Source organism: Anser anser, assembly GCF_964211835.1.
Source record: "Anser anser genome assembly, chromosome: 1".
Classification (NCBI taxonomy): domain Eukaryota; kingdom Metazoa; phylum Chordata; class Aves; order Anseriformes; family Anatidae; genus Anser; species Anser anser.
In genome coordinates, this window is record NC_139720.1 from 37,211,905 (window position 1) to 37,227,374 (window position 15,470).

The 15,470-nt window shown below is 41.4% G+C and overlaps 1 protein-coding gene across 1 annotated transcript; it reads right to left on the bottom strand.

Moving 5' to 3' along the window:
- Window positions 1-11,032: 11,032 nt before the first annotated feature.
- Window positions 11,033-14,916, bottom strand: LOC310900886 (uncharacterized protein). The gene is made up of 2 exons (XM_083839547.1): window positions 14,757-14,916; window positions 11,033-14,547 (listed from the first exon to the last, which is right to left on the bottom strand). Exon 2 carries the CDS (start codon window positions 14,358-14,360, stop codon window positions 12,762-12,764), a length of 1,599 nt encoding a protein of 532 aa, XP_083695673.1. The 5' UTR covers window positions 14,361-14,547; window positions 14,757-14,916; the 3' UTR covers window positions 11,033-12,761.
- Between the last annotated feature and the right edge of the window lie 554 nt (window positions 14,917-15,470).

Genomic DNA, 15,470 nt, shown 5'->3' on the forward strand with positions numbered 1-15,470 from the left:
CATATTTAGCATAGATGGTCAAAGAAGCTCAGTGGTAACCTTGAAAGTGACCCTGACAGACCAATCGTGGCATTAAAAAGTCTCTGGCATGGCTGGGAAGTGAACCCAGACCTCCACAGTGCTCCCTCACTTTTGTTAAACCTTAGCTCTGCTTCACACTTACCAATACCACCCATTCTGTTTCCCTCCTCTTTTTTTTTTTCTTTCTTTTTTATCTCTCCCTTTAGCACTAGCCTACTCTTTTTACTCTTCATATTCCGTTTTCTTTCACTTTTCGACTTCGACTTAAAATGGTCTATTTAAAAATCTAGGGGCCAGATCCTCGGAGCCAGCCAAACCACACATGGTGCAGGCCCAGGGTATAGGGAGGGGGAAAGTGGCTTTAAGCCATTTTTCATCTCCCTGGATTCTAGGTTGACTTGATGCCAAAGTGGCCCCTGGCATAACTGAGAGCAGGAATGCTCTAAATTACACTAGTTAGAACAGTTCCCAGGGGCCTATCCTATGCCACTTGCTCCTTTCCGCCTTGGCCACCTATGAAGGCCTCCTACACTGCCTTATTCTGTGCAGGGATTTCCTACGTTGGGGAATGCCCAGCTGCCCTATTACAGTACAAAGGTGATGGAGAATCATTCCCTAAACATTTCCAGTATAAATAAAGAAATTCTGTTACAGAAAATTGCAGAGCTAACATAACATTAGCATTTTGTCATCTTAATGACTTTGCTTGAGCATCGCATTTTTCCTCCCTACCTTCCATGTGTGTTTTAATATTTTGACAGAGAAAGGGCTTGCTTTTAATTAGGCTGTAAAGTCTTCAAGGTGTGGACTTTTTAGGTTGAGTAAAGAATGGTATGGAGAACAATACAGGAAATATTTTATACCATTGATGAAGTGGCAACTTTTTTACTTTAGTGAGAATCACAGAGTCCCAGGACGGCTGAGGCCGGCAGGGCCCTCAGGAGCCCACCAGGCCCAACCCCTGCTCAAGCAGAGACATCCAGAGCAGGCTGCCCAGGACCATTTCCAGTTGGCTTTTGAAGATCTCCAAGGAGGAAGACTTCACAGTCTCGCTGGGTCACCTATTCCGTTGTTCAGTCATGATGAATATTACATGTGGTTCTAGTACTGCCATTTCCAAAAGGAGACTGCCATTATGGAGATGTGACAGAAGGGCTGGAGCATGGGAGAACCAATGTGGGACTGGAACTGATCCACTCAGAAAACAAGTGAGAGACACTATCATAAAAATTACTACATACAGTCTTAGATTTGATTGGGAGTTCTCTTTTACAAAGGGCATTTCTGGTCAAAGGTGGCAAGCTCAAAGCCAGTCCAAGAAAATATTTTCTCATGTAAGGAGGTGTTGACTGTGACACCGGAGACTTCACCAACACCTGGTAGTGAAGACTACAGAAAAAATATTCAAAGTGAGGTAAATACAATAACAAGAACATCCCCTTTTATAGTTAATGCTTTAAAAGAGGAGTAGTTTGGGTAGAGAATAAAATCTGGTGCTTTATAGTTCATTATGTCTCATAGTTTAAGACTATGTTTTCAGTGTTAGGATACCGTTTAATGTGGACAGACAACCCTACAGCTACCTACAAAGCTAGCTCTGAGGTATCTGATTCCACCAGCTGACACAACTTCCTGGGCTAAGCAGGTCTCAGATATGGTTCTGTATTGTTGCATATGTACAAGAGAGAGAGATTTGCCTTTGTATTTTGGGGGGATCTGAGTCTTTCTTTGGAACCACTGGGTGCTTTCAGATTATAAATAACTATAAATTGGATCACAACAAATATAGCCAGAAGTCAACACTGAGACATACTGAAATGCCAGTTGAAAAATGAAAAAGACAGTCTCAGAGCTGAGCAGGTTATCTTCAAAATGTGTGGGAGAGTTGGATTTCTGAAGTTTCTGATGGCCTGAAGTAACCTTTGAATTTTAGCTGCCATCCAGCAATTTCCTACCTTCCTTCCAAAAACGTTGTGCTTTGTACCCACATCTTCCACTTCTTTGATGACAAGTTTCCAAAAGTATTGTGGGTTTGTCTAAATTTGACAATTTTAGCAGAAAGCTTTATTACGTGCTATTGTCCAGAGTAATTAGAACTTGAGCTGAATTAACAAGCCCAGGTTCAAACTGGTTTCAGAAAAATTACTAGATATTCCTTAGCTGCTTCATCTGTAGCCAGTAAGTCTCTGTCTTTCTAGTTGTCTTACTATGTTTATCTTCCACCTGTATTTTGAACACTAAGTACTAAATCTGTGGCTCCAGTATATATCATGTTTGTGTTTTTTTAACTTCCTGGGGTATCAAGGAGTCATACAGCTTTCTGTCATGGAAAGCTTCCTCAAAGAGCTGAGGAGAGAGGTTAGTGAAATTTCCCTCTGTGTTTTCCTGGAACTATTTCTTTTGGAGAGGGGGATTTATAAATGGAAATGTGAATTTTGAATTCCTCATTTTTTTTTCTTTCTTTTTTTTTTTTTCCTGATCCTGTCTACCAGTTATGAAGATTTACAGGGTAAGAAACTCCTCTTGGATGTAAGAACTAAGCTGTTTGTAGGAATGTAGGGCTTGATATTCTGCCTTCCTGTGCATTACTGCCATAGTTAAACAGTCCTAGGTTCAGACAGAATAACAGGACACGTGAAGGAACATCTGTGCAGTGAAACTGCCATGGCACATGACAGGCATCTTCTTTTGAGCAAGGAGAGGAATATTTTGTCTGCTGAAGGGATCCTCCCTTGTACTTCCTCACTCAGAACAAATAACTCAATCAGATGAGAAATATATATATATTTTTTTTCCCTGTCAAATGCAAGAGATCATGTTTCTTGACTTTCTTGAGCTTTCAGTACTTTTGTGCATGGCAGAATCCAGAATCTTAAAAGTGTGCTATTGTTATCAGACATCAGGCATCTTACAAAGTAAGAAGCCGATCACATCCTTAGGACAAATTTTATGTGGTTTCAGTCTCCAGGAGTGGTCTTGTGACCTGAGGCTATCATGTACTGCGTTTTGCTCCACACTGTCAGATTTGGGAAACAGGGAAAATAGCTTCTTGTGTGGTGGATGGTTTGTCTAGCTGCTAAACTACAGGCAGCACCAGACAGCTCGTGTGCAGACTTCTTGCAGGTCAGTCAGTGTTCAGTTTTAATTCAATTCAGTGAGATTTTATTGGCCTGACAAAGTACCCTAGCACATGCACATGCTGAAAGTTTAGCAAAATCACACCTACTAAAATTGCCCTCTTTTATAGGGCAATTTGTGAAGCACTGGTAGCACTCAGGTGGCATGTTACAGTGTCAACAGAGGCTTTCTGAACTTACTGCTTCCACTGACCAATAAAAGCACTAACAAAGACTTGTAGAACTTCTATTTTTCACAAATGGCTTAAATAACCATGCAATGGCACTTTCAAGTATTGAAGTCATTCTGTTGTGCTTCAGGGAGATATTAAGAAAGTTAGTTTTATGTTATCTGTGCCGAGCTATCTGGGTACAGTATGTCAAATCAGCAGTAAGACTTTGTGTTTTCCTGCCCAAACCCAAGGAAATCAGAGCCCCCTACAGACTATTTAGTCTTATAATATGTCTGACAAATAGATACAATTCTAATTTTATAGGAGCAGAAACTGAGTTTATAAGATTTGTGTAAAGTCTCAAGGGCTGTCTGTAGCAGGACCTAGAAAGAACCAAGATCTATTTTAACTACAGGTTCAGAAACATGGTGTAAAATGACATCTAACTGAATTTGGCATTTTTTTTACTTGAGAAAGACTGATTTAGATGTAAATGTCTCAAGGGGTCTGAACTAGAATTCACTAATGTTAAGTTGATAGTATACCTGCTTGAGCTGGGTGCCTCTTTGGATGTGCATGTGTGGATATGTAGAGATCAAGGACTCTAGGGAAAAGCAGAACCCACAACCCGGACACTGCCAAGGTTGATTGCACATCTCAGAAAGAAATGGAATAGTGTTGAACAGTGCTAAATAGTGTTGAATAAATAGTGTTTAAATTATCAATTCAAATCCAAAAGCTGCAATAAAATATTTTACATTTTGAAATGGAAATGTATCGTACAGACTGGAGAATGAAAAATTCATTCAGCAGGAAACGCAAATAATTTGATATGTTTTCAGCCAGAACAGAGATGTTAAAACAGAACAGAGATGTTAAAACCTTTACTAAACAGCATTTTTCCTGACAACTCTTATTTACAGTATCAGAATACCTCACTGCAACGTTTTCAGTCACCTCCAAACACAATTACATGATTTATAAGTGTAACAAAAATGAGAGACACAGCTAGGTTTTCAGTCAATATAGACTCCAGCATTTGCAGGTTGCTGGCTCTGTTTTTCAAGGTCAGTACAGAATGCTGGTGTCTGCATCACTTCTGATTAACTGGAGATCCTGCATCTGGGACCAGTTCTTTCATCTGAGAACCATTTATTTACATGTGAGCATTACGTAATTTTGTCCGTGAGGTATGTGAAATAGACTATGGGTTTCATTAACCGATGGGCCAAGTTCTCTTTGTGATGTCTGAGGAGCCCCAAAGAGGCCATGAGGCTGGCTGCAAAGGGACCTTCCCATGCCAGAGAAATGCTTGGGTGGCCATCAGTGACTGCACCAGTTGTGTCAGGGGACAGAACGCTACAAGCCACGTGTGTGAGGATCTGAGCCCAAACAAACACACCTGGCTGCTGGAAAACTCAAATCTTTACGGCACTGTAGTACGATCTGTGATTCCAGTGCAGAAGAATATCTGATATGGTCTAGATGAGTGCATCCGAGAAAGATAATGGAAAGTACTAGGAAGGACAGGACACATAGTAACGGTTAATGGTAACTGCTACTTTTGCCTTCTTAAGTATCAGTATTAATTGCACTCAAATTCATTCTGAGTCCCAGTGATTGTTCTCCCACTGGTGGCTTCATCATTGTGGCAAGGGCATAGCCACCCCGACAGATGAGTAGGTGTTTAGCACAGCCGACAGACCAAAACAGCTGCGGAAAGGCACGGTACGCAAAGACCTCGCAGATTGATAGTAAAAATGAACTAAGTTGACATCACTTAGCTCTAAGTAACTGTGCTTTCCACAGCTCTAATGCTTGACATTTTTGGATGGTGTCCTAGTGGAAGGAAAGCTTTATTCTTCTGAAGGAAGAAATCTGAAGGAATAACTGTATTCGTCTGTGCCTGTGAGCAGCCTGACTGGACTGACCGATGGCAGTGGGCATACTCAGTGTCAGGATCAGAACCAGAACCACGCAGAGGTGTCACCATTTGCAAGGACTTTGCCAAAGCTTCACACTGAAGTGGTGCAGATAATAACTTGGATGTACTGATACCCATATGTGAAAGTTTAAACAATATTTGCCTGCAGTTATTCCTGTCTCAGGCCAGTGCAGTTTGTCCTTTGCTTTTATATGCACCCACAACATTTTTTCTATGAAAGTAATACATGTATTTAGTAGCTAATTTGAAAATATTAAACTTACCCATCGTTATTACAAAAATGGTTTTAGAAGAGGCTAATCATCATTATGGACTGGTTTTATAAAGCATAAAACAGCTAGTTTTCATCTACAGAACAGCTCACATACCAGTACTGGCTTCCAACCTTTAAAATGACCAAACCAATATTCTTGAGAAAGTACTGGGATTAATTTATATTTATTTGGAAGTCTGATATAGAATCATATGCAGTGTGACAGGCAAATTAACCTCTGCTGGATGTGAGAAAATCCTGTATTTTAATGGCATTGCTCGGAAGCATACTACGCTGCTGCTCTATTCAGTTTTAATACAGCTTTGCATTGCTTCCTCCTTTGTCAATCTTCTGAGCCCTGGCGCAGAGACTGCTTCCAGACATTTATGCTCACACCTTCTTGGTCTCAAGTGAAATTACCATTGTGATTGCTCCATATCTGTCGTGTTTTATTCTGATCTTTCTAATCCTGCACTCACTTTGTCTCCCTTACACAGATCCTATCCCATGCTCCATCCTCAGCAAATCAGTCCCCCATTTTCTCAATGCAATTTCAGCCTTGATACCCTTTGCTACCCTGTGGTTCCCACCATTCCTCCCATAGTGATGTTGCTTCAGGTACATACACAGTTTGTTCCCATCCCCATTCGGACTCTGTCCCCTAATCTTTGCTTATCTAATGCAAATCCTTCAGGCAAAGTCTGAAATGAAGGTAAGAATTCTGTGATTGGAAAAGTGCCAGCATGGCTTCAATGCTATCATCATTTATTAGAGATTTTAGAAAGAAATTTTTGAGCATATCATTATAGAGAGGGAGAGTGTCCATGTATTAAAAGTCCCTATTAATCCCTTACTCTGGTCTATCGCTTACAGGTGTTTCTGGGGAAAGCTGCTATAACATGCACCTGTTATTCCCATTTTTCATGCTATGCCTTTTCACCAGTAATTCTAGTCCCCTTCTCAGGCTCTTGTGAAATCATACTCAAATGAAAGCCACAGATGGTGCAGTTTAACATTGCTCCACAGCCTTTGTGCAGCTGAATGCTCACATTGGTTTACTTTTTTTTTTTTTCCTGCTGTAAGCAACTGTCCTTTTAGAAAGTTGCCTGTTCTTGCTTACTGCTAAACAAACAGGGGGCATGCTTTCAAAAGAAATGAGCAGGAAGCAAGAGTCAGCATACACAGGTGGTTTCCAGTTGCTCTGAAGGTTTTGAGACGATGGCCATGAGAAGCTGGAAGGGCAGAGCTGGAAGAAAAATAAAGGGTGAAGAAGGAATGGTATTGGGAAAAGCTGTTGGTTATAGACTGTTCCCTGAATACACCTGTAGACACTCAGAAGAGTGCCATTCCTGCCAGTACTTTACGGTGGTTGTTTTCCTGAAACTTCACAAGTTGAACATTAGTTTTTTGGGTAGTACATTACTAAAAGAGCTATGGTTGAGCATCGAATAACATGGGATCTCAGAAACTGTTTTCACTCAGTGGGACTGTCATCCTGCCTTTTGCTTCAGAAACACAAAAGGATGGATATAGTCTTTGCCTAGCTGAATTTAGTAACTCGGGTGTTATTGATCGAATTGAACAATTTATTTATTTTTTTCCTGGGTTTTAAAGAGTAGTTAGATCTCTCCATTAGAACAGTTTTTGAAAGCAGACTCATGCAGAAATGCAGATGGTAGTTGGCAGCCACTAGCCTAATGATAGAGTGTATTTGTAATGCTAATAACTCATTATCCATGGAAATATAGCAATTTTTAAGTAAATATAAAGAAAGCTGGAAAGAGAAGGCTAGTGTAATGCATTCTTTAAGAAGAAAGAACTAGACAATGTGACTTTTTTTCTTTCTAATCCTTGGCTACTAGCTGCAGGCTGTTACTGAACATACCACTGTGCCCCAGCACATCTGTACATATTTAGACACTTTGGTATAATCCATGAGAAAAATCTTGCAAACATGCTTGTTGTTTGAGGTTCTGCCCTACCACTAGGATATGTTAACTAGTTAAAGTGAAGCCACTAATTTAGATTGTTTATAAAGAAGTTTATTATTGGTGGCTTTTGTGGAACACATTAAGTGCGTAGATTTCAGAGCAACGAAACTCATTACCCCCTTTTTTATTTATTTAATTGTATGAAAATCTCAGGTGGAAGAGAGCTTCTTAAATGAATATGGTCTGTTTTTAGTGTCTGCAAAAAGTCTGTCTGTCTGGTGTAACCAGTCTTCTTGGCACAGTGGTAAAGTGGGATACATTCCAGTTATGTCAATTATTAGAGTATGAAGGATACCAAAAGAGATTAAGATTCAATAAATCTACAACATAAGTAAAATAGTAAAATAATATATAAATAAAATCATAAAAATCAATAAGTCTACGGCATATAGAAATATGTTGCCATCTGGTTGCTGTCATTTTTACAACCAGGTAGAAACTGGAAAGATTACAGGGCTGTAATTTTAGGAAATCCACTAAATTTAGAAGTGTGCAAGTTGAGGCATCCACTTGAGACAACTAAAATCTTAGTGGAGCAAAGAATCAGCAAAATTAACAAATACTGTAAATGTGACCTGGTGGCTCCTTCACTGTGACAAGAAGCATTTACAGTGTCCCTGTAAACCTTCCCAAGTGCTTCGCATTTTGCTAAATATTTATAAGAGTTTCATGGGTCTTTGTGCAGGTTTTTGAAGACTTGCTTTGGACAAATTTTTGTCTTAAGTACCTGGCCTTCGTAGTGCTTATTCTTCTCAAATCCTGTTAAGACCAGGGGCTGATTGCCCTTAGACTCTTGTAAGATTGGGCCCTTTGTGGGAATTTATTTGATTAGTTAAACGGGACCTTTATTAGCTGCTGACTTGCCTCCCTTTCTGCTTTCTGTTGATGGCCAGTTGCTCTATGCTGCCACTGTCTATAGATTGGTAGAAACACATTCAGAATCTTGATAGAAACTGTCCAGTTGCCATGTATATTTAGTTCTTGATATTTTTTTCCCAAGTGAAAAGGAATCAGGGTTGGCCGTATCTTTTTTACTTTATTTTATTTTATTTTATTTTATTTTATTTTAGTTTAGTTTAGTTTAGTTTAGTTTAGTTTAGTTTAGTTTAGTTTAGTTTGGTTTGGTTTGGTTTGGTTTGGTTTGGTTTGGTTTGGTTTGGTTTGGTTTGGTTTGGTTTGGTTTGGTTTGGTTTGGTTTGGTTTGGTTTGGTTTGGTTTTGCTTGGATTGTGGGAGAGAGATAGTTCTTTACTTAGGTAAATAAAGCAGATAGCTGCTACATGGTAGTTCAGAACATTAGAAAAGCCCAAGCCATATCCATGTTTTCTGGTATAAAATTTTGTGTTTTTATCTTTAGCTACTTTCCATTCCAAGTGGTCTTTAAGACAGACTTTTCTAATGCATATTATAATGCAAATCATGAGTTTGGTAACTTAATGCAGAGAAAATGAAAAAGGAATGAAATATTTGAAAATTGGTTGTTTTTGTTCTTTTGTGTACTGTTAGTACCATCTGTCTGGTTTTGTTGAACTGTATTAAATAACATTTTCGAGCTTTGGATAAATGGCCATTCCCCAGTATTTTAAACCCTTACCACTCCAGGAAAAAGGAGAGATCTGTAAGGGAATTTCTGGAGCTGTTGATAGTTTAAATTTATTTTCCTTGACAGAGGGAGACTTATGAAAGGTACAACACTAACAAATAAATGAAACTAATCTGTTTATCCTTAGAACACGCACAACATAGGCAGCAGCTATGGACATTATTTCACCACTAAGCTGCCAATGTGTTCCCACCTTGCTCTGCAGGGAATATGATTGTTCACCCTCTGCTGTGCCTGTGTCTTTGGCCTTGCTTACAGAGACACCAGTGGTGATCTGAATGAGCTTGTTCATCAGGAGATAGAAATTTACCCATTTATCTTGAGCTTTTAAACAGCCCATATAAAAATAAGAATTAAAACCATCTCTTTTGAATATGTAGCAATAGTACAGAAAATAACAGTAAATGTCATGCAGAGATGTAAATCTTTGAATTACTGTGTATTACAATCAATTACCCTATACACCAATACTTTTAATTAACTAAACAAAAATGCCTGCATCCACTAATAAAGCCTTTTAATATCTTCAGACATGTGCTGTCAAAAAGAAGACAAAATACAATTTCTGCTTTTAAAAAATGTCACAAATCACACTTACTCTAATGGAATGGGTGCTATAAAAATACCTTGATAAATCACAGGAATTCCAGCTCAGGCTGAAGGTCCATCTGGCTTGGTATCCTGCCCCCGACAGCAGCCAAATAAGATGCAAAGAGAAGGATGTAAGGGGGAAGACATGTCTCCTGGCCTCCAATAACTTGCAGTTCATAGATTTCCTGTGTCAGGGGTTATGTCTTTGTGTTCAGAAGCCCTCAGGGGATTCCTTTCCCTATTAATTTGTCTAATAAACTTTCACCATCCACAATATCCTAGGGCGTGTAATTCCCCAGTGTGACTGCATGCTGATGTGGAGAACTACTGCTCTTTGTTTTCAATCTGTACACAAATGGACTGTTCTTATTTTCCCTCTTTCCCACTTTTTGCTTCTTCTGATCATCTCTCACTCTGTGCTGTACGTAAGGCAGAAGTCAATCATGCCAACACCTTCCCAGGCCAGTTTCCTTCAAACCTGGTGAGTTGTTTGTTGCCTTGCAAAGGTTCTCCTCAGTAAGTTGCTCTAATGTTATGGAAGTTCTTGGTTGGTTTCTCTTTGTCCTGAGCTTGGTTTGCCAAAACCTGGTTTGTTTAGGGAGCCTTTTCTCTTGCCCTCTTTCTGAGAGTGCTAGAAGATCGTCCCTGCTGGTGGAAAGTTGTGCTCTCTCCAAGAGCTCAACACAGTTTATTCTTTCTGTTTTGTTACCCTGGTGCAGGCACTGCCCTGAAAACTGTTGAACTTATATGAGACAGACTTGTTCTTGCTTGTCTCTCACCCACATTAGAATATGTTTAGTACCTGCTAGCAAGGGTTTGAAGTTGGGGTCTGATGCTGGTGCTTTAAATGTCCATATCAGAGTGAAAAAATCTACTTGATTCAATTTTAGTACTTGTATCAAAACCACAATCTTACAGGGGTGTTATTTCAACAGGAAAACTCATCAGCTGTATTTAGGGATTTACCTGTTGCTCTCTGTTTACTGTATCACCACTTGGCACTTGTATTAAGCCCAGGGTTGGGATTCATCTCATGTATTTTGGTAGGCCTGTAGTAGAGCCCTCTACGACTGAGAGAGCCATCCCAGGCTCCTTTTTAGGAGAGAAAGAGATATTTTTACAGCACAATTCCTCAACAATACTTGTGCTGCTTACTTTAGAACAAGGTGATACATACCTTCTTTCTTTCCACTGACCAGTAAAGTGTTACCAACCATTACATCAGTTATGCTTCCACATTGTAGGTAAGTACATTGGGTTAGGTGAGTCCTGGCTTAGCCTGACAGGCAGCTAAGTGCCACAAAGCCGCTTACTCTCCACCCCAGTGGGATGGGGGAGTGAACTGAAAAAGATAAAAGTGCGAGTTGTGGGTTGAGATAAAGTCAGTTTAATAAGAAAGAAAGAAAAGAAAATGGTAAACTAAGAATAATAATAAAAACAAGTGATGCACAGTACAATTGCTCACCACCAGCTGACCGATGCCCAGCCAGTCCCCAGGCAACAGCAGCCCCCTTGCCAACTCCCCCAGCCTTTATTGCTGAGCATGTCATCATACGGTATGGGACATCCCTTCGGCCAGCTTGGGCCAGCTGTCCTGGCTGTGTCCCCTCTCAGCTCCTGCTGCACCCCCAGCCCCCTCGCTGGCAGGGCAGCACGAGAACCATAAAAGTCCTCAGCTTAGTGTAAGCACTGCTCTGCAACAACTAAAATATCAGTGTGTTATCAACATTATTCTCATCCTAAATCCAAAACACAGCACTGTATCAGCTACTATAAAGAAAAATAACTATCAGAACCAAAACCAGGACAATATACACCCCTTATTCCAAACCATTTACTTCATGCCCAGGTCCCATGTTTTCCAACACATCCTCATTAATCACCACCACTCTTCCCTTTCTTTGCTATATACACACAGTTATCATTCATTTAGTTTATGTGCCATCCCTTTAAAATGTCTGTTGAGTTCATTTAGTCCATGACTTTGGGCTTCATCTGTCGTAACGGTCCTTCAGGACAGGAGAGACAGTGTGTGGTGCTGGATTGCTGCGTGATGAAGCCTGCTCTGGTCACATCACCATTGCACTTCCCTGATTCCGTCTCTGCTGCATTTGCCCAGTTCCTTACAAGATTCACTCTTCATTAGTATGGGTAATTCTTACTGTAATACCATGGACATGACATATAGCAGCTGTAACAGTGGTGACATACAACATCATGTAACAATTAACATCACACAATTCAAATCAAGGGTTGTTTTCACCCAAGATCAAATCCTCTTGAGGTACACATCAGAATTCCCCATCCTCCTGCATTACCCACCAAGTACACCCATGTCTTTGAGCAAAAGCAATCTCACAGATGGGTTTGCCTTTGCCTGAGGCAGGAATTACCCAGGCTGTCTTCCCCAGCATATTTTTTTACACACTACAGGAACTTTATCCCTTTCTAGGGATAAAGAGTTTTGACTGGGCAGGGCCAGCTGTATTGGCAGATAGATCCTCTAGTGATAACTAACAAAGTAGCTTTTGCTAAATGTGTATCCCAAAGCTTGAATGTCCCAGTACCTATTGCTCTCAGTGTGTTCTTTGTATCATTCAATCTTCCTGGAGACCAGTAGATGTTAGGGGATGTGTTAAACCCAGTTAATGCCATGCTTTTTGGCCCAGATGTCTATGAGGTTGTTTCAGAAATGAGTCCTGATGTGTGATTCAGTTCTTTCTGGGATGACATGTCACCAGAAGACTTGCTTTTCAAGGCCCAGGATAGTGTTCCAGCTGGTGGCATGGGACACTAGGTATGTTTCCTTCTGCTCAAGAGAGAGGATATCGTGGGTACACACCACGTGCCACCCTGTGCTTTTATCTGCTGAAGACAGGAGGAATTGGGATTGTAAATCTACCTTTTTCTAATCTACCTATCTAATTCCAAGGAAAAACAGCAGTCAAAGGGGATTCTTCCAGGAAAATTATTGCTCTATTTTCTATTGGAAAGTTCTCCAGACAGAGTAGAAGGTCTGATCTTACCTCTGATGCTAATGACAAGACTTCTGGTTTGCATTTACAAAAACTAGTAATTCATACTCTGACCAGAAAAGGAGGAAGAGATATTTTCTTGGTATTGCTGGAGTTTCCAGACCAAGGTGTCCACCACTGGTGCCTCTCTGCTTTTCCAGTTCACGAGTGCCAGAGCGCTGGCATGCAACGGTGGTGCGCTCCGTACAAACTTCAACCACATGGACCGCGTGCACTGGACCTCATCTGGATCTGCGGATAGCTGGTCGTTGTCCAGGTCACTATAGACCACCTCCAGCACAGCTAATTCCCTCAGGTACTGGATTCCCCTCTCCATGGTGGTCCACTTGCCTAGTTGACATACAAGGTCTTCCTTGAAGGGATACATTTCCTTCACAGCTGACAGGAGTCGCCTCCAGAGGGTGGAAGCCTGTGCCCCTTTTCCAATCGTTCTGTCAATGCCCCAATGCCTAGCGAGGAATCCCAGCTGCTGGGCTTCCTTGCCCTTCAGTCTGTATCTACCGGCACCAGTGTCCCAGCATCGGAGCAGCCAGGTGACTATATGCTCGCCTGGAAAACGCCTGAAGTCTTCTCGGATATATCGTAACTCACGCAGGGATAGGTATCGGGTGGTTTCTGAGTCACTCATTTCTGTCTCATCCCCCTCCTGTTCCTCCCATTGCTCTGCTTCAGAGCAGCTTTCCTCCTCTGATCCTTCCTCCTGCTCTCTTTTAGGAGAAGCTGCTTCATTCCTTACTAACTGAGCTGACTCCTCCTGCTGTTGTTTCTCCTTGACTGTGGGGGTAAGTGATACCACGGAGAGCTGGTTCTCTGCTTCAGCCACAGCGTTTGCTGCAGGAGCTGGATTAGCTGCAGCACCTGCCATAGGGGCTGGATTAGCCGCAGTGCTTGTTGTGGGAGTGTCTGTCGTTTTGTTGTCAGATCCAGAGACCTTCTCTTCCCCTGGAGGGTGCTGAATAGCGGTAAGTGCAGCTCGGTAGGCATAGGCCAGGCCCCAGCACACTGCTGCGATTTGTGTCTGTCTGGAAAAGCCAAGGTGATGATACCCCTTTTTCAAGCATTCTGCCAGTTTTTTAGGATTTTGCAGTTGTTCAGGGGTGAATTTCCAAAGCACTGGAGGTGCCCACTGCTCTAGAAACCTGCCCATATCCTCCCACTCTCCCTGCCACTCATAACTATCCTGCCTCGGGGCAGACCTGTGGATTGTATTCTTAAATAGTTGTTTAGCATTATCAAAGAACAGAAAGACACTGAGACATAGCAATAGGAACATGCTGGTTGCCCAGTACTCAAGAGCTATTGTAACTGGATTGAAGGAGGAAGGGAAGGTGCTACTCCTTGTCTCCTCCAGAGGTTGGGTCTCAGGGGAGAAAAGGTGAAAAGAATAATCATTAGCTTCCAAGAGATGGTTCCTGAAATACAAGGGTGACAGCAATGCAGAGTGCAAATACCAGATTAGGCTCAAATCCAGTGCTCCTATCATATCATAAGCAAGTGTTACACAGTACAGCAAAAGGACAAAATAAAAAGCAACGTTTAACCTGCCCTCAAAGGTGATAAACAGCAAATCGGGGAGCACATACAGCAACAGAGGCATAGCATAAAACAACTCTGCGAGCAAATTCATCAACATTGTGACCAGCAACTCTTAAACTAATATAATAATTATAACAAATTATAAATGAATCTGTTCACTCTAACACACTCCGGTCATATCTGTCGTTATCTCCACCCTTGGAGCCCCGCGTTGCTCGCCAAAAGGACTGTTGTGGTTCAGCCCGGCAGGCACCTCAGCACCACACCACCGATCACTCACTCCGCTGCCGTGGGATGGGGGAGAGAACCAAAAAAGGTACAAGTGTAAGAACTTGTTGGATAAGATAACGGCACTTTAATAAGAAAGAAAGAAAACAAATAAAATAATTAAAAAAAGAAAAAGAAAAAAGTGATGTAGAATACAATTGCTCACCACCAGCCCACCGATGCCCAGCCAGTCCCCAAGCAACAGCAACCACCCCAGCCAACTCACCAGTTTTATTGTTCAGCATGGACTGTATGACATTACATCGTGTGGCACATCCCTTGGTCAGCCTGGGTCCTGTTCTGGCTGTGTCCCCTCCCAGCTCCTTGTGCACCCCTAGTCTCCTCTCTGGCAGGGCAGCGTGAGAAGCTGAAAAGTCCTTGGCTCTGTGCAAGCCCTGCAAGAACTTAAACAACGGTGTGTTATCAGCACTACTCTCATCCTGAATCCAAAACACAGCACCATACCAGCTACTAGGAAGAAAATTAACTCCATCCCAGCCAAAGCCAGGACACTGAGTTGTGATTTTTTGGAAGAATCCACGGGCTAATGAAAAGTAAGTGTTCTGCTGGGCTTCTTCCTTTTTTTTTAAAGCCAGTGGAGCTCTAATCTCATAGTATGTTTGTGGAGAGATTTCACAGAGAGTGTTTGACTGTTACCACACTTCATTTTCTTCTGTCATGGAGATTTTATTTTCTTTTATAAAAGGGTCCCGGCAATTTGGCATCCATGGAATTCCAATCCCACTTTCATAGGAGATGCCAAAGAATTGGGTCTTCATCTTTTTTTCTTCCTTTTCTTGTTTTTCTCTTTCATCTATAATTGTTATTTCTAGCCAAAATATTTATATGTTCATGGTGTCAGACAGTAGTGTTTGCCTGAATCAGCAAGTAGACCCTAATAGTAGCACTCAAAGAGGTGAACTGCTGTGTTCATCTTGTC

Excerpts from the sequence above, each read along its gene's own strand:
- LOC310900886 (XM_083839547.1), bottom strand. The coding sequence starts at position 14,360 with ATGTTGATGAATTTGCTCGCAGAGTTGTTTTATGCTATGCCTCTGTTG.